Source organism: Triturus cristatus, chromosome 4_2 (genome assembly GCF_964204655.1).
Source record: "Triturus cristatus chromosome 4_2, aTriCri1.1, whole genome shotgun sequence".
In the NCBI taxonomy this organism is placed as follows: domain Eukaryota; kingdom Metazoa; phylum Chordata; class Amphibia; order Caudata; family Salamandridae; genus Triturus; species Triturus cristatus.
The window spans coordinates 661,844,847-661,868,042 of NC_140586.1; the positions used below are offsets into that span (position 1 = coordinate 661,844,847).

A 23,196-nucleotide genomic window follows, 5' to 3' on the forward strand; every position below is an offset into this window, starting at 1 on the left:
GCTGTCAAACCCTTAGTTGACTCTGGAGCAAAGATCACTATGATCACTCAAAAACTATTTGAAGAAACTTGGAATGGTTGTCAAACCTTACTTCCTCCTGATAGTTCTCCGGTCTCATATGAGGGGCTTAGAATAGATCTATTGGGATATTTTGAAGATGAGTTGGAATTCAAAGGGAGGAAAATTGAAAGAAAAAATATATGTCGCAGTAAAAGGACAATATACTAGGATGGTTTCATCAAGGCCTTTTTGGCATGATACTCAAGCCTGGCCAAAAGGAGCAAGTATTAGTGGTTGGTTGCGAAGATACCAGTTTGGAATGGAAGTACCCTGAAGTTTTTAGCAACGAGTTAGGAAAAATTAAAGGGTTCCGACGCAAAATAATTGTTAAGGAGGGTGCCCTTTCCATCAAGCACAAACTTAGAGGGGTTCCTTCCAGTGTGAGGGAAGATTTGGAAAAAGAATTGAAGGAGTTGTGTGGCAAAGGGATCATTGAACCCACTGACTCTTCCCTTTGGCTCTCTCCATTGGTCGTGGAGAGAAAAAGGGGAGGAGATCTTCGCGTTTGTGTGGATTTGAGGTCCCTGAATAAGGAAATATGGGTCGATTCCCACCCATTACCCAAAATTAGTGACTTATTTTCCTCCACAAAAGGAGCGCGTTATTTCTCCAAACTAGATTTGGACAGTGCACATCATCAGGTAGAACTTGATCCTGAGTCACGGCATCTAACTGCATTTGTGTCACCTCTGGGAGCCTTTCGCTACTGTCGCATGCCTTTTGGACTTACGTCTGCGGCATCTGTTTTTCAGAGGATAATGAGCAGTATACTAAGAGATGTCGATGGTGTCCTTGTATTCCAAGATGACGTGCTTATTTTTGGAAAGAATGTTGCTTCCCACGATCTTGCTTTAGAAAAGGTGTTGACTCTCTTCAAAAAACGTGGTGTGGTCTTAAAGGAGGGAAAATGAAAATTCTTGTGCACTAAAGTTGAATACTTGGGACATCTCATATCCCAAGAAGGGGTAAGTCCACGTCCAGGTCTAATTCAAGCTATAGCGGAATCACCGGACCTTGTAGATAAAGCGGGAGTTAAGTCATTATTGGGATTATGTGAGTATTATTCTCAGTTCATTCCTAACTTTACCACGGTTGTCCGTCCCATAAGCAATCTCGTAAAAAAAAGGAGTCAAGTTTGAATGGTGCCACGATTGTGCGGTTGCCATTAAATCCGTGAAGTCCGCTTTATGTGATGGGCCTGTACTCAAACCTTTTGACCCAAGTTTGCCATGTTGTGTGACTGTTGATGCAAGTCAAGTTGGTATTGGTGCAACTTTGACGCAGATTGACAACAATAAGGAAAGCACCATATGTTTTGCGTCAAGAGTACTGAGAACTCCTGAACTTCAGTACTCGGTCATCGAAAGGGAATTGCTTGCGTGTGCGTGGGCTAACGAGAAATTTAGATCCTATATTTGGGGAACACGGTTCAAGCTCTTGACGGATCATAAGCCCTTAGTAAACATCCTGGGTGGAAGTGTGAGTAAATGTTGTTCACCTCGGATCATGCGTATGGTTACCAAACTGTTACAGTACCAGTTCTCGGTACAGCATATTGCTGCAGGAAAGAATGGGAGGGCAGATTTTTTATCCTGTTTTCCCGTTCAGTCGAGTGAGATTGATGATGTAAATCTTGAGGAATTTTCTAGTGAAGATTGTGATGATTGTTTAGTGGTGGTGCTTGACCTACCCGTTCTAAGTTTGGGTTCTGAGGATGACTAGAAACAAGCCCTGGAATCTGACTGTGTGCTGTGTGAGGTGGCTCGTTTTGTTAGGAATGGGTGGCCAAGGGAAATGGTACTCTCTCCTCCTCTGCAACCTTTCTGGAAAGTCGAGGACGAACTTTCCATTGAAGATGGACTGCTACTTAGTGGTGATATGTTTGTCCTGCCGGGTTTGTTTCGGAAAACTATTATTGAAAGAGCACACGAAGGACACCTGGGTACAACGCTCACTAAGCATCAGGGTTGTCTATTGGTGGCCAGGGATGGATTCTGAGATTGATTCCATGGTTTCTGGTTGTTGCGTTTGTGGCGCTTCTGACAAAAGTCTGAAGGTGTCTGTTCAACCTTTGATGCCCATTGAATGCCCCAAAAACCCTTGGTCAAAACTGGGAATTGATGTGATGGGTCCCTAAGAGGTCCTCCCAGGTGGAGCTCGCTTTATACTAGTTTTAATGGATTACACATCAAAATGGCCAGAGATCAAGTTGGTGAAAGATGTCGGCACTCATGCTCTTGTAGATTTTCTTAAGAGTATGTGGTTGAGAGAGGGTTTTCATGAAACCTTGATTTCAGACAATGGGAAACAGTTTGTTAGTGCAGAGTTCGAGTCCTTCCTAAAAGATTCTGGTGTAAAACACCATAAAAGCTCGCTCTATCACCCACAAAGTAATGGCTTGGTTGAAAGAATGAATCGGGTGGTGGGTGAATGTATTAGATGGGCTAGAGCTGGTGGTCATGATATTTGCAAAGCACTTAATGCCATGATATGGTTTTATAGAACTACACCACATTCTGTTACCAAAATTTCACCTTTTGAGTTATTGAGAGGACGTAAGCCATACACTAGTTTCAGGCTTGCTTGGATGATTAGATGGGTAAGATCTGAGTCTGATGTTGCTCACTTGTTATCCTTGGTGAGTGAGAATATGTCTAAATCTCAATCTAAACAAAAAATGTGGTTTGATTCCCATAAGGGTGTTAAAGTAACTCAACTGGAAGTGGGAGACACCATTAAGATCAAAAGTGGTGTCCACACTAATTAAGGTGGCATCAAATTTAGTCCGCCTGTTAAAGTTATCAAAATTCTGGGTAATGCGGTTATGGTTGATGGGGGGCATTGATGGAATCTCAACAGAGTAGATAAAGTTCGTGATTGCACTACTGTTCCTCTTTCAAGGAGTCCTCGTCCTTGTTTTGATCAACTACGTTTGAGGAAAAGCTCTAGAAATATTGGTAAACCTGCCAGGTACAGGTCATGAGATTCTTATTGTTGGTCACAATGTTCATAGTGTTTCTTTTTGTTAGTTTATTTTGTTATTTTTTTTTCTTTATTTTTTTAATTATTTGTGAGAAGAGAAGATGTGTTGTACTGCGGCTTGCTTGCTGTGTCATACTGCAGCTTATCTGAACCCTGATGTTGTAATGATCTAGAATGTATATACGGCTGTCTAGTAATGATATGTGGTGGACATTCTCGCTGGAGCTGTTGGCAGAGCTGGTCCCCCTGCTCTGCTGTCCATGTAGCTAATAAACTACCAACTTACTACTACCTGCATCTGCCTCCTTACTACAGTTTCTTACTGGAGCAAGACCAATCTACCCACAGCTAGCTACTGTCTGAGGTGGCATGGTGGGCAAACAAACCAACAGACCTAGATGCAGCCCCAATTATTACCAGAGGTTGAGATTAATTGAAGCGTTCTGCTCATCACTTTTTTGTTTTCCTCAAGTTTAAATGGAATTAATGCTAAGGTCTTCCTATTGAGTCTGCATCACATGCTCAGCTCACTGACAGGCAAGCCCTCTGCGCTCAATCCCACTCTTTCAGCACACCTACCACCATCTTTAACACTTTCAGTGACATTCTAGGGATTTTTCACTGAGATCTTACATTGAAAATTGCCCTGACAGAACAGAAAAATAGCAAGCTATATCCCAGACAAACTCAGTTTTAACATCTTTCTTCTCCCACTGAAGCCTACACATTGCAGCACACACAGAAGCATGAGCTACAACATTTCATTACATTTCCCAAGTAAGGCATAGTCTTCCTGGCTACCTTTGGATGAATATATGACAGTTAAACTCAGTAACCTTACTTTTAAAGATTGTCTATCTGTACGATAGCTAGCTGGGAAATCGCCATTAGGTGGGAGGGACCAAGTAGCCCGATAGGCTAGTTAGCCACCATATATCCCTAGGCTCATACTGGGCATAAAAGTGGCACCTCAGGCCCCCAGACCTCATATCACAGCTGTACTGGAGAGAAGAATGAAAAAGGACTGACGGCCCTGCTGTTCCTTGAACCCAGCAAAGAGAGACTGCACCAAAGACGGGACTGCACCTTGGGCTAGCAAAGAGAGGACTGAGCCTGTGGTGTTCCGCTTGAGGAAAAATCGTCCCAGAGTCCCAAACAGAGAATGTGACTTCAAGAGTCAGTTGACGGATTACCTGTTACAGCCACAGGGCCATGAATGCTTTGAAGCCTGCTCCTCTGCAAGTCCAGTGCCAAGAAGCCTGACAACCACTGGATGTCAAGATGCACACCGAGTCCAGACCCTCAAAAGTTGCATCAGAGTCTGCTGGACACAGGAGAGCTGCCGGAATGCAGTTCAGTTGCTCAGCACCGAAGTTACTGCAAGTTAAAGCGAACCTATGATTTTGCTGCAACTGGAGACTAGTGGCAACTGTTTTTGTTTTGTAATTCACACACACTTGGTTGAATGTAGATCCTTCAAGCCAATGTCATCCCCCTCCCCTCGTGTTCATGGACCAAGGGGTGGCCACAGGCAGACCCCCGACACCGGCTCACAAACCCCATGCAACTTCAGCATCCTGCATCACTTGCATCAGGGCCACTCCATTGATCCTATGGCAGTTCACCCATAGACCGTGGAACTGGACTGTAGTGGGCCGCAATTTGTGGTACATTACAAAGATTTACTGTGCTAAGAGAAAAGCTGGGATTTATTGCTTCTTTAAAAATTCATATCTCAGGAACTGTCTGGTGAATTTTCGCTGTTGAGAAATCTATTTAAAGATAAAAATACAATCTGTTTTTACGAATTGGTGTCGCATTTTTATTGTCTAGTGTCTTCTTCTTATTTAACTATTATACTTAATGCTTTACACGTGTTCCTTTGAACATCTACCCAGGACTGAGCTATAGTTTCACAAATGAACCTGACTGGACCCAATACAGAACTGTGCCTCAATAACACAGTGAGCTTGCGCCACCACACCATATAATAAAACACTTTTGTCATACTTGTAAAGTAAAATTAGCCGCTTCTGTAAGTCTGTATGCCACGAAGACATCTTTCTGCTCCATCAAATTCCTCATCTTAACCACCTGCCCTAAATCTGTAGGCTGGAGATTTTGAGAAACCTGCACTAACACCAAATTCCACCACAGACTACCTCCTGTCAAAGGCCAAACATTGGTGTCCCGAACCCAAAGGGTAGGTCCCGGCCAGGCTGAAATCATGCGGATAATAAACTAACACGTCCACACGAGGTAGGCACATACAGCATAAAAAGATGAAAGAAGGGAAAAATGGAACACAAAAGATGTTCCTGATGATTTACATTATTTCTTCTTCCATGCATGACGGAAGTACATATATAAAGAGTCTAGACACAAACTGTAGAATGGAGAAAATAATTACTGAAGGGCAAATAAAACTAGTGGTGTGCATCATGAGGCAAATTTAAAGTTAATTTCATAGAAGCAAGATGAAATCAGGAAATAAATCAAACGTTTTGATAAGTTTTAGAAATGTATTAAAACTGTAATTTTCAATCCTACAATCTTGTGTTCAAAATTTCAAAAGGTCATTAAACTTGCAAATAATTTTATTTAAAAATGTGCTGTAGACAAAATTCACAAATGCAGATTTTGATAACACAATCCAAAATCAAACTAAAAAATGAGCAATGCTTTTCTTTAAGTTGATACGTTTTAAAAGAAAAAGTATGAGAGTTTAAGCATAACCTGCTTAAACTGGCGAACCGGTAAGGACTGCATGATAAAGCCGAAGTCCAACACCAAACACTCTAGGGTGCTCCAGAACGGATTATTAAGCTATAAAACCATAGGAATGCTTCTTACTAGTTAGTATCCAGTCTCCTGATGCAATATGCAGTCTTAGTGCTTATTCAGTGATACAATGTTGGAAAACTGTGTTAGATAGTAACTGAAATCATCATAGTCAATGGTTATATTTTCACATACAGGTTCTGACTGGGTGATTACTCCTATTTTTATTTCCATTGCTTTTACATACTACCATTTTCTGAGGGTGGTTCAGTCTTCATGTGGAAAATCTCAAGATCGGCAAATGTTGATGGCGATAGCAAAACCTTGTATTACATGTGTAGCCCACAGTGCTACAGCTTCGTACTTTAAACAAACAGGTTCACAAAGTGAGATACCAACATTAGTGACAGAACCTACGCACACCACATTCATGAATTATCCTTTCCCAATAGTAGTGGTTGTTGTAGGACTTATGTGGTATGCTTAGGAGGGTGTACTCTATGGGTAGCCTCCTTTCCCTGGGCTCCTGATGATATGCTAATAAGGAAATAATGCTAGTTATGATATCTGCCTTCAAATTCCAGCTCTTCTCTTATGCTCGCCCCGCTAAAAAACACCAGCAGACAACACCCCAGAAAAGCCACCTGGTTCGCCACCGACCTCCAAGGAACCAGGCGCAGCTGCAGATGCCTGGAAAAGAACTGGAGGAACTCCAAGACAACCGACGACTACTCCACCTTCAAGAAAGCCATAACAGACTACCACAACCTGATCAGAACGACCAAATTCAGCAATTCACCAACCCACACAGCGAAGCCACAGACATCACCCCGTCCCAAGACCTCTGCGACAAGCTGGGAACCTACTTCCACCTCAAGATCAGAACTCTCTACGACAACTTTATTGACACCACAGCCAGCCCACCGCCTGCCCAAGACATCGGGCCAGCCCACCATCTCCACCTGGACACCAATCACGCCCGAGGACACAGCCGAGGTCATGAAAGGCATCCACTTGGGGGCCCCCAGTGACCCGTGCCCCCGCACGTCTACCACAGAGCGACAGACACAATCGCACCCGAACTGCAACACACCACCTTCAAAACAGGCACCTTCCCAGACGACTGGAAACGTGCCGAAGTCAGGACCCTGCTCAAGAAGACCATGGCCGACCCCACCGATCTAAAAAAACTACCCGCCCATCTCGCGCCTTCCCTTCGCAGTTAAACTGGGAGAGAAACCAGTCAACAGAGAACTGACACGATTCATCGAAGAGCACGCCGTCCTCGACCTGTCCCAATCCAGATTCCGAGCCAACCACAGCACCAAGAGCGCCCTACTCGCAGCCACGGACGACATATGCACTCACCTCGACCAAGGCCACTCCACAGCCCTCATCCTCCTCGACCTGTCTGCAGCCTTCGACACCGTCTCTCACCGTACACTGATCGCCAGATTACATGATGCGGGCATACAAGTAACTGCCCTGGACTGGATCCACTCGTTTCTCAGCGTTAGAACCCAGAGGATCAGACTACCGCCCTTTCTCTCCGCCGCCACGGAAATCACCTGCGGAGTCCCTCAGGGATTATCTCTAAGCCCAACCCTCTTCAACATCTACATGCTTCAACACCCTCCACATCCTCCGCAAGACCTTCAAAGGGATCCCCCGCCCCCGAGTCGAGGAAAACTGTCACCCAAGCACTCATCACCAGCAGACTGGCCTACGGCAACGCACTCTACGCCAGCATCAACAAGTCCCCACTCTGCAAACTCCAAACCATACAGAACACTGCGGCCTGACTCGTCCTCGGCTTCCCCCGGCACAAACACATCAGCCATCACCTTCGGCGACTCCACTGGCTCCCCGTGGAGAAGAGAGTCACTTTCAAGATCCTCACTCACGCTTACAAATGCCTACACAACAACAGACCCAAATACCTCAATGACAGAATAAACTTCCACGCACCCAGAAAAAACCTGTGATCAGCCAACCTCGCACTGGCGGAAACCCCGCGCATCCACAGAGCCAGAGCAGGCAGAAGATCGTTCTCTCGAATCGCAGCCAAGACCTGGAATTAACCACCTGCAAACATCAGACTCGCCCCCTCCCTGAACACCTTCAGGAAACTCTCAAGACCTGGCTCTTCGGCTTAACAGAGTTGCATACCCCCCCTCCTCCAGCGCCTTGAAACCCTCACAGGTGAGTAGCACGCTTATAATTCCCTGATTGAATTCCCTGAATGATGCTTTGTGTAAGGGAATGTCAAATAGTCCAGGAGGCTATTCACAGTTAAAGTCCTAGAATAAGTTAAATGGAGCTGGCCTAATTTTTGTTTCATCAACAAACAATATGCAACAGACCCATTAGATCCATGTAGCAAATCTGCAATTTCTGCACTGTCATGCCAGATTATTCACATTTTCTGGACCCTGTTTTTGCTCGTATTAGGATTATCTGCTCTGTGCAACTGTGCGTGCATTGTGGCCCCAAAATTGGTTTCACCTCATCAGTCTATTTAACTGTCCTGTAAGATCATTGCGATGGACCAGAAAATGCACTTATGTCGAGGTAGTTAAATTTTATACATGCACTGCAGTATGCAATTTAAACCATGCACATGCATGACAAACATATACGTCTGCCACACACACCATTGTGCTCTGGATGGCCTGCAGTTGAAATGCACTTCAGTGACATTTTCTTTGCAGTGTAGACAAAGCCTATCTTTATATATTTATAACTCACACTGAAGTGTTGCTTGTAAGCCCACAGGGCAGGGTACTAATATTCGAAAAATGGCACACTACATAGTGAGGTTAGTGTGCTCTTATAGTTTAATAACACCTGAACGCTATTTCACTGTGTAGGCTTTGCTAGGCGTTCCTTCACAAGGCCAAAATGGGATTAGAATCCTTGTTTCCTATCTATGCTTGTAGAAATGTTAGGAAAAAGTGCATTAAAGTTATAGCATATTTAATTTTTAAAGTCTGGTTTAGTAGTGAAATCTGATTTTAGATAGCTTAGGTGGTAAAGTAACTTTCTAAAATTGTACTAAAGGCTACCTAAGTCAGAACTAGTTTAAAACAAGCTATGCCACTCATCATGCCCCCAGAGTTACAGTACAGATCTTTGGCTTGGAGATTTAACAACTTGGTTCAAATGACAATAACCCAGGAACAGCAAGACGCTGAACACCTGGCAGGGATTAGGTATCTGGTAGTGGGCAGGAACAGTTGAAAAAATAAAGGGCAGTTTTAGCACTACCTCTTTTGACTTGGACAGCATATCTTATTGAATTCCAGAAACCTCCCATTATAGTAGGGGAGAGAACTAGTTTTGATCCTGTCAAATGGGAGGAGATCTCATCTAAATAGGTGAGAGGCTACGGAGCTGAAGACAGGCCTTCCTAATGGCAGCTGGTTTCTGCCGTGTAGAAACTGGGGTTCCCGAGTAATTTTAGTGTAAGACAAAGAGTAAGTGCTGCAAACAGAGGGGGCAAGACTATGAGAAAATTGTTAGGATTGAGTGGCACGATTTCTTAAGTCACTGGCTAGCTCAGATGTTAAATCTGGCACTTCAATCACCACATCTGCAGAACATTCAAGGATCTGGGAAGTCTTTATATGAAGAAGAAAGCCCCACTGGAAGAAGACTCCCGATTCAAGCTGGAAGAGGAGGATTCACATTAGGACTCATGAATCCTTCTGGCATCCAGGGGACTGGATTTGGAACCCAAAAAATCAAGTGCCTGGCCTCCTGTCTGCCTAATTCAAGGACATAAAAATCAGGATTACTCCTCATTCCAAGACATCCCTTCTAACTACAAAGGACTGGACCAGGCAGGAGATCTGGCTAGAGAAAGAGCTGGTGCCTAGCAGCCTGCCCTAGGAGCAGGGGGCTGTAAAACTAAACAGGAGGAACTTTTCCAGCATATCCAAAAAGTTAGGACATAGTTACGTTTTCTATCTCTGGAATAACAGGGCAGAGTGTGGAGGCTTGCCCAGGGAGGATGTACACAAGGTGGGCAAGAAAATCATGTCTGCCCAGTTCAGAGTTTTGTTATTTTGAGATCTGGTTCAGGTATCTAGTCTTGCTCTGTTGGAGGATTCTGAGACTAAGACCAAAGCTAAAACCTTGGACCAAGGTGAGGCGGCAAATCTACTGTCCTTTCTGCATAAAGAGCTGCACCTCCCGCTGTTTAGAGCTACTTGCGTGGAACAAGGTATAACTTGCCTCTATCCCTTCACAGAGCCTTTCAAAAAACTGTATTTAAATGAGGAACTTGGAGATTTGCTAAATTCATATCTACATACATGACATTCTTTCTTATAAGAGGAACTGTTTGAAAATACATCTAACACTGTAATACCCTGAAAGCTAGGTTTCTTTGTTTTATTCCACTTGGTGATCTTTAAGAAGGACTGAATGTCTTCAAAAGATAACTTACTTCTTTTACCAGGGATGTCTTTTAGTCATATGTAAATGTTAATTCTTTTGAAGTTGTTAACTGCTGCTTGTCAGCATTTTTGCCTTTAGTCTAGATTAGCACTTTTGTACGGATTTTCGTCGATCTTTAGGTATATTTGGTTGGCCCAGATTGCTAACATTTAAATACCAAAGAATTAACAAGACTGGCGGCAGAAAACAAATGGGGCTTTACTAGAAAACACTTTTCTTACTGTAATACTTTGAAACCTATTGTGTTCGATTAGGTAAATAGAAGTCTTTAAAATAATACATAAAAGTCTACATGGCCAAATCATCAATAAAGGATAAACGTTTTCTAACACTTATGTACTGCCAAATCCCGGAGGAACATAGCTCTCATAATAAAACAATTGACACTGCCAGCAAGGAAAGATGCTTGCACAGAAATCAATGTTACTTATTTACTTAAGACTTGTGTGAGTGCCACTGAATTGGACATAGTTCATATATACAACTGACCTAGATGTAATTGTTCTAAATATGGCAGAAACCTAGGCATTGGTTTTGTTGTGAAAAAACGTTGCTATGAGTCTAGCACAAAAGTTGCTTTGAATTTTGAAGAGAGACTTGCAATTCAAAACATGCAGAAAATAATGGTGATGATTAATACACCTCTGTGTATTGCTGTATTCAACAACAAAGTAGCCCTCTAATGAAATGCAATCAACACCGTACCCAAAGTGGCTCACATGCATACTTCCATGGTCAAATGAATCACTTTTAATGTATGTTCTATACAATTGCTACGGACTAAATCATAATGGATGCATGTTTGCCTGTGCTTCAGTATGCTAGCACTGACTTGCTTATGCACAGAAGCGGACGTTAAGTTATTTATTCCAGACCTGTGTCAGTGAACTGTATATCAACCCAGCTCCACACAATTATCAAGTACTTCACTTAAAAACATTTTGCATGTGCCTATACGTGGGTTTTGGTATGCAAGTAATAAGTTGTGATGGGTAATACAAATGTCGCATTGGCTTCTATGCAGAATGCAAGTTCCCTTTCTCCACCTCCCCATGCACCCCCCTCTTTATTAAGGATTAATCCCTCAGCGCCAATTTGCTTATCTCAGCCTCCACGCTCTCCCCTTCCTGTGTATTGGAGGGAAATCATCTTTAAATGGATTTTAAACATACCAAAATGGCTGCCCAAGCATGGGTATGTATATGAGGAAGCTATATTGCAATGATTTTTCTATAAGCAACAAAAAAAATACAAAATAAGGAAAAATAATTCAAACATGACCACGGCAAATGCATGCTTAGGCACAAGGGCCATATTGGAATAATTCTTCTTTTGCTTTAAGAAAAATCAAAGATCGCTGCCGCACACACGTACACACAACAGAAATCTTGAAACTATTTTTCTTTGTTTTAAGAAAAAACATTTGAAAATGACTTCCTGTGCCTCAGCATGCATGTTCAGCAGAAATCTTGGAATTATTTTTCTTACTATAAAAAAATAAACAAAAAAAAACATTCCAAGATGCTCGTCATACCTTCAAACATATGCATGGAGGTAATCTGCAGAAAAAAATAAAAATAAACATACACTGGGAAAGCCAATAGGCATCACAGGTGAGACCTAATGGCTGTGACCATGCCGGTTTACCAGATGGTCTTAATATGCTTTATTTTCTGTTCAGTGGTGGACACTTGGTGTGGTGGGTAAGTTGAAGACTTTGACAATGATTGTTTACTAGTTGGTCTTAATATTTTTTATTATTTATTCAGTGGTGGGAATGTGGTGTAGTGGATAAGTTGCGGGCTTTGGAACCGATTCCAATACCAGCTGTGGCACTTGGCCAACAACTGTATTCTGTGGACAGCACCTCATGTTTTAGATTGCTTTGCTGCAATAAAATTTTATCTGTAAAATAGGCAGCTGCTTCTTGTAGAAGTTATATAAAATACTTATAAATATAGAATGAAGAAGAGTTTAGGAAAAAAAAACAGATATTATGGACCCACCGTCAATAGAGGTCTAACAAACTACCATTATTTTTCGAAAGAGAGACAAACATCTGAAGGAAAAAACACTTCAATGCACACAAGTCTGCATGCGGCTTTTCTGTTGAGATATTTTAATATGGCAACTTCATCCTAAAGTAAGTATTGGTTTATTCCCTTCCTCAAACCAGGCAACCAAGACCTTTAAATTTACTTATGCAATATAGTAAAATGTGTGTTTTGTTTCACTTTCTTCCAAGCAGTTCTTTACAGCATCTCATGCTGTGGGAAAGACTATTGTATTCTGTGCTGCATAGCCATATATATCAATTTAGTATAATAAGCCAGAAAACGAGTCCCAATGTAAAGAGATCAAACCTACAACCAAAAGATTACACATCATACCTAAACAAAAAGTAGGTATACAATCATGTTGTTTCCTATTTTTAAGCCTACCTGGTAGTCTAGAATGCTAAATCCTAATCCCTTTGAGTCTTTCTGTAATTCCACAACTTTTACATCTGAAGACCAAAGCGCAAGTTCACCATCTTCAGCTTCTTCAGCATTAACGTCTTCATTAGATTCAACCTAGAAATTAAAATAGTAGACTTTTGTTCAATGGTAACCTGACATGCTATGATAATTACAGAAATAGAAAACATACAAATATCTGTGGGATGCTCATTTGGTTACAGCTTCAGCTGTATACTTTGTTAGAGGTTTTTGCCAAGGCAAGACTATCTCAAGACTTATCATACTTGAGTTTAATAGACTGAGCAAAACTTGTTGTTAAGAAATTAATAATTCAATAGAGTATAACTGATTGCAAACATTACTTTAAGGCAACTAATGAACATTATTATTATAAAAAGCTTTTGATGCTCATTTAGTTCACAAGGACATCCGCTAGTAAACTGTGTTGAAGATATACTTGTGGCCCCATTCCTAACGCACTGAAAATGCATATTGCAAAGTTATTCAAATATATTTCAGTGTTTGCTAAGAATTCTGATCATTTAAATTATTGCATGAAGCAGTGTACAGTAAAATGGAATAGGATATGGTGACAGCAAAAACTCTCACCTGCCTTTGACTAGATCATTCTTTAACTTCCGCTAGAAAGAAATCTAAAATATACAATGAGAGCCAAGTCTACTAGTAGAAATAAGAAACAGGTATCCCAGTAGCATTGCATATCCTATGTTTTCTCCCAATTGACCTACAATGTACATAATAACATCAATTAGAGAGAAATTGTTTCAAAAGGCAGTAATATTGCTCTGCATTTCAATTTTTTAGAAAACTTTAAAACATACAAAACATTGAATCTGTTGAGCAATATCACAGGTAAATTCCAAGCTTACTTATTTTCAAGATAAGCTATCAAAGCCCCTCAACCAACGTCAGTAATTCTACTAGTAAACGGAAGTGTTAAAGAACACTATTGGCAGCTCATTTATCCCATCTCCTCCAATTAGGCATTCTGAATTTTAGAGTGACTACTAGTCACATGATAATTCACAAGTGTTACACTTTAGGACTGTGAAAATGAGTGGGTATGAAATTACTGAATGCTGACTTAATTACATCTGACACAGCTCTGACTGCTACCTAATCCAGCAATTCTGTGAGGGGCCTCACTCGGGGCAGTCAGGTTTTTATTTCAAAGCAACTATTTCAATGCCTCAATTATATTCCAAATTCTCTTCATAGAGGACAACCTGTACTGCTTGTCCACAATATTCTTGTAGGCACCGTAACCTACAGTGCTACCCTCTGACAGACAGCCGCCACATATGCCCCTCACTTCCTTTCTGCGTAATTGAAACCCTCTGGCACAATGAGAACCCAACTCCTAATCCCCGTTAAAGATAAATGAAGACTTCCAAACAATTTTACATCATATGTCGCCATCAGTAAACGTCCTTGCACTCTCACCAGAATGTGTGTGCTTTCTCCAGAAAAAACATCTTATGTTATTCATCCTAGGTAATGGAAATCATTGAATTAAACACAGTCTGCCAGAGTCTTGCATCTCTTATGCATACACTCCAGGAACTCAGAATTACCACCAACTCTGATTTAACAAGCTGTACATTCCAGGTTTTCGGCCACATATCCTTCAAGATGTCATCCACATACAGCATTGGAGTAGATGACAAACCCATATGCTGGTGCTCCCTTCATCTAATAAAGCATATTTACTACTTTAGAGCATAGGGTTCATTAAGTAGTAAGGATAGTTCATGTAGCAATAGTTATCCTCAAGCAGAAATTAATCCTGTCTGTGACCCACACAAGAATTCATGGGACCCTACTAGGGTAGATCTGAAAGAGTCCAAATACAAATGTAGCACCACTACCATCACAAGGCAAAGACCGTAGAACCTAACAAAACCTTCCTAAGAACATCACCTGGTGCTTTAGTAATTTCTTAAATGGATTTTGGCAAATCATTCTTAACTAAATACCCCAATCCTCGCCCACTCTACTGAATGTTGTTGTACACTTCACAGCCTGACTCTTCGTTAAAAAAGAACGTTTGATCGTATCACCCCATTTCTTAAAAGATTACATTGGTTGCCACCTACTACATACCGCCATTGATCTGATGAGGCCTAAATGGCCAATTTACTCACTAGCTCAAATGGAGAAAGAGGTCTTAGAAACAGGAATTATATTGCTTAGAGATACCAAGATTCAGACATGGGTAAGCTTAAACTTGAGAGTTAATGATGTTGCACCTGCTCTGTGGAGCTCTTTTCCTGTTTATTAAAGGACCAAATCTTCTCTTCTCTTATGTCCTTCAAAAGATACTTAATCGCATAACTCTGGGTTCCAACATAAACCTGTACCTTCTAACTGCATGAATGCATTGAATTTTATAGTTCTCTGTATTAATGTAAAGTAGCCTAATTATTTTGTAAGTGGAGTGCACTATTTAAACCTGTTATATTAACAAATAGGGAGACTGCATGCCTATTATCTATCAGGTCTAACAGTTTCTAAGTCTTAAGGAAAATGTCTTTAAAAATGAATTAATCAGGGTATTACTTGCTGATCAAATGAGTTGGATCGTGTTGCCTAAGGAACCGTAAGGTATGAGAGAGGGTAGTCTATTCAATATTTAGTCCATATTTAGGGGTGTCTTTTCATGATCATCCAGGGGCATCTTAATATGAGGCAGCAGGTGGAATATTTACACATAGAAAGTTTACAATCACCTTTAGACTTAACACAATTAGAGTAGCACACAATTAGAGTAGCACACCATTATCCTTAAACAATAATTATTCTGTAGAGATCATGTGCCTTAGATTGGATGCAAAAGTCCCATTCCAGGAAATATTCTTATTTAATGTAAAAAAAAATCATTTTAGTACTGTTGCTCCGACAGCCATCAAGGTTCTTTTTCTAGAACAACCTTTTCCAGGTCATAAGAGTGTTCATAAGATAAAGCCACGGTTCTCAATACCTGTGTGTTCTAGATGCCATTATAGCACCTATTATTAAAGGGACACTAGAAAGGTGCTCTGGAGTAGATAGAAAGGGTTGGAGAATTAGAAAGTACAGCTGTGGGTTTACAATGAGTGTTGTCAAATGCCCTATGAGGGGAGACATCTAAAGCTAACACTGATGAGCTGCAGGAGTTACAAAATTCTGCAATAAGGACAATTGGTGAACAACTTAAGACTGTTCACATCTTAGCTTGAAACCAAAAATTACATTGGCTGCAAGGGGTGGCCAGAATTCAGTTTAAATACCTCAATTTAAGGCAATGATCTCTCTATGACATTGACTCATGATGGAATAAGTAGCATTAATTTTGAAAGACGAGGTTGGTCTACCTAATGTGTAGGGACTTGGATGTAGGGAGATGTTAATTACTAAATGAAAATGGGTAATTTGTGAATAGAAAAGATCAATGCCTTGCGGTAATTGGATCCATTTGATTATGGGTTATCAAGGACCTAAACAAATGCTGACCGTATGCCAGATCTAAAGTGTGTTGCTACTAACAGAAAGAAGAACATTTCAAGGATCAGGGTTCTTTCATCCAGTCTAGGTCATACAATGTTAACAAAGAACAGCAGAAGGGGCTGACCATTCCTTTCTCCCCTCACAGCACTAAAGAGTTTGAGTAATTTAAGGTAATCATCAGCCTTTTCCAATCTCATCGGAAGCTTTGATTCAGCTTATCCAGTCTTCACATGTGTTTGCCCAAGAAAGATGACATTGAGAATTAAAATTAAAACAACTAGTTCAGTTGTGCTGCTCTGCCCATTCTTTTCAATGCAATTTCGACTACTTGGAGGCAAGTAACATATTTAATTTAAGTATTGTTGGCATAATCTCGATTTTAGTTGTAGTTACTATTTCAGGTAAATAAAAAAACATATCAACCTTTATGCCCATCTACAAATGCTGCAATAATTACAAATGTGTATCCAGTTAAACACCTAGGTATTCAGTAATCCCTACCACTTTCTTATTTTGGAGGGGAGGGGGGAGAGGTCTGACTTTAAACAAACAGTACAATGATATGGTGCATTGCACTGGCAGAATGACATTACTGGATGTATTTTTTTTATATCCTTACCTTCTCCTCAGTGGTTTGGCTTTCCATTGGATCATCTATGGCCTCACTGCCATTCTCAAATGTCCGCCTGCAGCAAACCAATGTGAAAGGAGGTGGTACCTCTTTTAGGAAGGAGACTGCTTCACGGCGGGATTTTCCATACAACAAAGTGCCATTTACCTATCCAATCAGAAGTGTCTCAGTCATTATATATTTTCCAGCAACGCAAGATGTCATTAGCGCGGCAAAGCATGTACTCACCATCAGTTAATCTATATTGTGTGTTATGATTCTTCTGAAGATGTGGCGGAAAGCATATTACACGACAAGTAATCAAACATAATATAATATTTAATTCCCTTCTCAACTTAAATACATCAGTACCAGAAAAGCTTGTTGAAACACAATATGCATACAAAAAATAGGTATGTGAATAACAACAACAAAAAACTCGTTTTTTTCTCTAAATTTTGAAATATGTGACAATTAGTATGCCCAATGTCAAACCTGGTATCGTCTGTAGAAAGTATTAGACATTTTGTCAGTGCTGGAACTGAAAATATATTTTATGTTCTGCTTTTATGAGATTAAAGCTTTTCTTTGCTCGTGGCTGACAAAGAATGTTGCCTGTTTTTGAGGCAACATTGCCTCTTATTTTGTTACCACGTGAAAATCTGTTTTTATCAATGCTTTTTATGGAGGAAAGGGAAACATTATGCAAATGTAACATGCCAAGAAGTAGGTCTCACTTCTAGGTTACTCATCTGTGGTGAAAACTTGCAATATTCAGATCTTGCTTATACTATGAATTATCCTTTGGTTAAACACTATATACCAGTGGGTCTGCGAAGCCTACACAGGGGGTATGTGACTGCTTGGAAAATTAAATCTTAAGATATATATTAACTGAATATAAATAAAGAAGAAAGTTTTTAATTGAACATTTAAAAACATTCTGTAAATGTGAAAGAATTTAAAATTGGAGGCTAAACATTAAGGGGCGGATCACGATGGCGGACAGAGTCACATCCGCGGTGGTGGCGGAAAATGTCCTTTTCCACACTCCAGCAGCGGTCCTCGCTTCCGCCGTATTACGATGGGCAAACATAGTTCATTTTCCGTCCACTGCGGAGTTACGTGAACTGCGAGAAACCCCCTCCGCACCGGTAGCGGACAGAGCCAAAAGAGAGGGACCGCCATGTGGAATGCGGTTACGACCGCCGGACAAATCACGATGCCACAAACAGCCCATCACACCAAAGCAGAGAAACCGGCCATTCGGGGACAGCGGAAACACTACTGCGGATAGCAAAAATTGAATCCCGGACACCTCCATGCGGTTCCAACTGCTGGGCAAAAGGCGGTCTTGGGTCTATCTGCAGCAATTCCGACCGCCAGGGACGGATTCTTAGCTTTTCCAGCGGTGTATCCTAGAATCCGACCGCCGCGGTAAGATGTTTCAGGCAGTGCATCCTAATCTGACCGCCGGTTTTCCCGCAGTACCTGCGGACGGTAATTTTCCGCAACCACGGCGATTGGAATGCTTTTCCGGCCGCCATCGTAATGAGCGCCTACGTTTGTATCCTTAGATTGATTCGGGGAAGCAGTGCAAATGCAGCAAATAAAATATAGTATGGATGATGAGTGGCCTCAATTGAATCCAGAAATACTCCAATCTTCGCATTAAAATTAAATGTTGATTTTTTTGTTAAATTTGTCAATTAAATAAAATATTTAATGTTTGTGTATTTGTTTGATGAATGCTTGCTTCTGTATTTGTGTGTATCATTTTGCGGCTCAGATCGTCAAAAATGCTTAGGCCAGGGTACCCAGCTTCCAGTAATGACTCAGTGGGGGTCCGTGGATTCCAATAATGTTTCAGTGGCGGTCTCCAGTTTCCAATACTGATTAAGTGGGAGTCCACAGAAGTGAAAAGTTTACGCACCACTGCTCTATACTAAGAAGAATCCAAATGTGAAGATTCCACAAGTAATGTAGGATTTGCGCACACTCCATACATGTAGCACCTGGTTTTTCCTGCTCTTCTACTTCTTCTTCTCTGCATTCTCCCTTCTAACTCCCAGTCACATTGAACTTTTTTTTGTTCCCCCTGTTTACACAGTGTTTCGTTTTTAGTTTACCTCCTCTCCACTTAACGTAGCATAGATGGTTTCTCCATGCTAAAGGAACAGTACCAAGTATATTCTGCCCTCCTCTCTAAACCAAAACCTGGATCATCTGCCACCTCCTGCTGCTGGTATATAATTTAAGTGAAACTAAAGAGGATGGTCCAGGATGTCCATAAAAAGAGCTGGGAGGGAAGTGGAGACCACAGCATGGTTGAATACCTGGCTTATCTCAAATTACAGAGGGTCTGGAAAGAAGTGCTTGTAGCCCTAAAGGCATAATGGGATCACCGATTCTAGATCATCTGAAGGGAGTTATTTCAGGGGTCAAGATAGAGGAAATGGAACAGACTATGCAAATAATGTTGGGGTTAAAATGGTCAGAGGAAGGAGGCACATCAATTAGTAGACACCAGCCAGATACAAATGGGAAGTAACAGCCATTGAAGGAAATATGTTTTGGATAAAGGAAATTGTAAATGGAGGTCCCTTAATTAAGTATAAGGAAAATACAAAATCACATGTGCTCCGAGATTAGAAATCTTGCTTGTGTTCGGCTGAATTATTAATTGGTGCAAAGATGAAAACACAGCGAGTGAAAATCTACGCGAGTGGAGGATTTTACCCACGACCTGGCAGTCAAGAGGAGGTGGTACCTATCTAGTTACATTGCAAACTTATTTTTTAAATAAGTACCTATATTAATGGAGCTATCCTTAGGCACTATCAGGCACATGCATCATCATAGGGTTTTGCGATTCCTTAATAGCGATTATTAAGGAATCGCAATTAAGGAATAGCAAAACCCTATGCATGTAGGAATCGCTAAAGAAATAGCGAGTCCCACAAATTCCTTAATTGCGACTAGCAAATTGCGAGTCGCAATTAAGGAATGTCTTCCCATTCATTCCTATGGGCCTCTGGGCCCATAGGAATGAATTGGAGATTGCGGGAGCAATTTGCGAGTACCAGTAGGTACTCGCAATTTGCTCCCGCAATTTCGATGGTGCAAGGGTGTCAAAATGACACCCTATTGCACCCATGTATGTTCACTCTGCACAAATGTTGCATACACACATGCTCTAAGGGCATGTGTGTGGGCAACATGAAACTTAGAAAAATGCAAATAAGTGCATTTTTCTAAGTTTTCGCAAATTACCATGAGGTCCAGCCTCATGGTAATTTGCTCACGCTAATAGCGAAATCGCTATTTTTTAAACTGTAATGCATTGCATTTAAGGAATCTCAATTAGGGATTCCTTAAATGCAATCGCTATTTAAGGAATCGCTATTTTGAGATTCCTTAAATAGCGATTTTTGCATTTGGGATGATGCATCCCAAATGCATAAAATACCGGTCGCAAAGGGGCAGATTCTGAGAATCTGCCCGTTTGCGACCGGTTTTGTGCTTGATGCATGTGCCTGTATTTCCATAAATATGTGTTGAAAGCGATGCATTCTAATAACATACAACAGATTCTACAACTGTTGGGGACATTCTGATGAAAACGTCCAGACACATCAGAAAGCTGCACGTTGTCTTTTATGCAGCTCATCTGCAATAAAGCTAAATATTTTTGGTGCACTGCAACATGAGATGACGGAGTGTATCTTAGCTGCACAGCCACTTATAGAGTAAATGCAAGTATCACAAAAATGCAATAACAAAAAAAGTGTCCAACATCTTGCACTCCACCATGTGCATGTAGTTGATAACATTCTCCAAAATAAGATACACAATTATGTACTTATATTATATATTCTGGTAAGTGATATGCAACTAGTATGTTTTATCGCTTTAAGTTCCGTCCTCCTACATTCTCGCATCAATTGCTTACTTTGTCCAGCATTTCTTATTGAAACATTTAAATACAAACACAAAGTTACTATGTCACTCCATTTTACCTCTAAGATTTCATCCTCTGGCTGCAAAAGGCCGAATTTGGCAACAGGGCCATCCGCCGCAATAGATGATATGTAATGATGGCCATCATAGGAGTCCAGCTCAACCCCTAACCTCAAGGTGTGAATAGGTAGTAGCTGCAGGAAAATGATATTGGTTACGTTTTACAGTCTTATGCATAAAGCTATTACCAAATATTGACAAATGATATCTGTAACTCATGCTTACATTGCAGATGACATGCTTGGCCTTGCCTGCTCATACAACACTTCTAACAAACTGAAGCATGCCAGGTTAACACAAGTGGCATCGGATGTGTGAAATGTGCATGCTTTGCTCTACATGTATCCCCACTTGGTGTTGCTCTTCAGATGGGGAAGGCTTCACATGAGAACTCACAGTTGGCCAGATTTCCATTCAAGGGTGCACTATAGAGATGTGCAGCTCTTCAGCGTGTTGAAGACCCAGTAAACGCCCTAACATTTTTAAATGCCCCCAATGGGTTTAGAATCGAGAACAAGAAAGGGGCACCAGGCTAATCAGTTATGATACTGGAGGTATTTTTATCTCTGTGGTCCATTGTCACTGGACCAAAAATGAGTACAAAGACAGTGAGGCAGAGCATTTCAGGCTTCCTCAGCGAAAGGATGTGAGTTACCACCTCAGAAGTTAGCGACACTCATTACTGTTACCAATTCAGTCAGTGGTTCTATTTTGAAAAAAGGACTTTAATTCACACACTGCTGACCACTACACATAAAAATACACAGCAAAACATAACAATACTACTATCCTCTAGACTCTCGTCTGCCAGAGGCCTGTGTTATGTGTTTAAATATAATTAACTTTGTTAAATAATGGAAAGTCCCTTTGGTGGGACTTAAGAGACTTTACGGTGTGTGTACAACACCTGCCTACAGGGTTTGTCACCCTTTCCTATCCAACCTCTTCCCACTGTATTTGTCCTAATGTGACATCAGGAACAACCCCATCCTTTTTTGTTTGGCAAGTGGGGGGGCTGGCAGAGTTAATTGTGGCAATGTGTTATCTAACTGTTCTGGTAGCTTGTTACTGTATGGATGTCATTCTTCTTCCATGCCACCATTCTATTCTGAGAAGATGTGTTGATACTGCCAGAAACACCTATCCACTAATTTGTGACTTAATCAAAGGCTAAAACAACAGTCCTTTTTAGGTCGAGCTTAGCAGCAGCGCTCATGCTCTGTGCGACTGCTATAGTAGAGTATGGGAGAGAAGCCGCGTGTAGTGTCTTGCTTTATGAGAATGTTGCCATGGTTGAATCTTATACCACAACTACTCTCCTCCCATATTTTCCATTGGCTTGTGTCACTGTTTTTCGTAAACCTGCCTTCGGATTCGTTAATAGTCTTGTACGGCCTCGTCTTCATTTGTACCCTTCCATGGCAACTGACCCTTTACTTCATTTGTTACACTGGACCTGTTATTTTAGTCTGTAAGCACTATTTACTTTATTGAGTTTCTCTTACTGCAGGCCGGACATGCGCTACTTCAGCTAAAACCACTTGAGTTTTTTTATGCAGCACAGCTGCCCCCCTAACACGGGCACCTGCTTTCAATCACTTTAACCCGGCATTATCTCATGTCTGTTTCAACCCCCAAGTAAAATGGATTTAGAAATGATTAGCAAATTAAGTCATGTGAATTCCAGGTAGCACATAATCCTGTGCTAATGTGCTGAATCTGACAACAGCACATCTGTGTTGGACATCATCTGTACTAAAGCCACCTTTTTGGTGTGTTCAAAAGCATGTTTTATTAACAATTCAACACCCCCCCCCCCCAATACCACCACCACCAATACCACCACCATCACCACCAATACCACCACCACCACCAATACCACAACCACCTCAGCGCCTCTCGATTACTAGTAATAGCAGGGGCCCTGTACGAGGCCGGATCTGCAGCCGAGACCATCCTTCCTTCTCTCCATGCCTGCCATAAAGCACAGCCAGCCTTGTACCAGGAGGTGAAGCCAGGGCCCTACTACAGCTGGAGTGTTTTTATTAGGCCAAAGATAGCAATGCCATTACACAATACCACACTAAACACTCAAATCACGTAGCGGGCAGGAAATAGCCCCTACCCTCCTGCTCTTCCTCCTGAGCCGTAACAGTGTAATCACAGAGCGAAAGGTGTTGGAGCGCTTTGTTAGTGTTCATAGCTTGGATCATATGTAACTCTTACTTCACACTTTGACTCTGTGTAATTTGCAACACTTACACATCTTCTTCACTGCATTATTTATCACTATTTTGAAAACGTCGCAGGCCGGTC

At 41.3% G+C, this 23,196-nt stretch overlaps 1 protein-coding gene across 12 annotated transcripts in view; it reads right to left on the reverse strand.

Moving 5' to 3' along the window:
* The window catches only part of PATJ (PATJ crumbs cell polarity complex component), a 1,359,209-nt gene that overhangs the window by 995,778 nt on the left and 340,235 nt on the right, over positions 1-23,196 (reverse strand). For all 12 annotated transcript variants that reach the window (XM_085602445.1, XM_085602441.1, XM_085602446.1 and 9 more), the window contains exons 15-17: positions 20,880-21,014; positions 16,870-17,028; positions 12,726-12,857 (exon numbers count right to left, since the gene is read on the reverse strand). In XM_085602445.1, the coding sequence (XP_085458571.1) occupies positions 12,726-12,857; positions 16,870-17,028; positions 20,880-21,014 (426 nt within the window). The remainder of the gene's footprint in view (positions 1-12,725; positions 12,858-16,869; positions 17,029-20,879; positions 21,015-23,196) is intronic.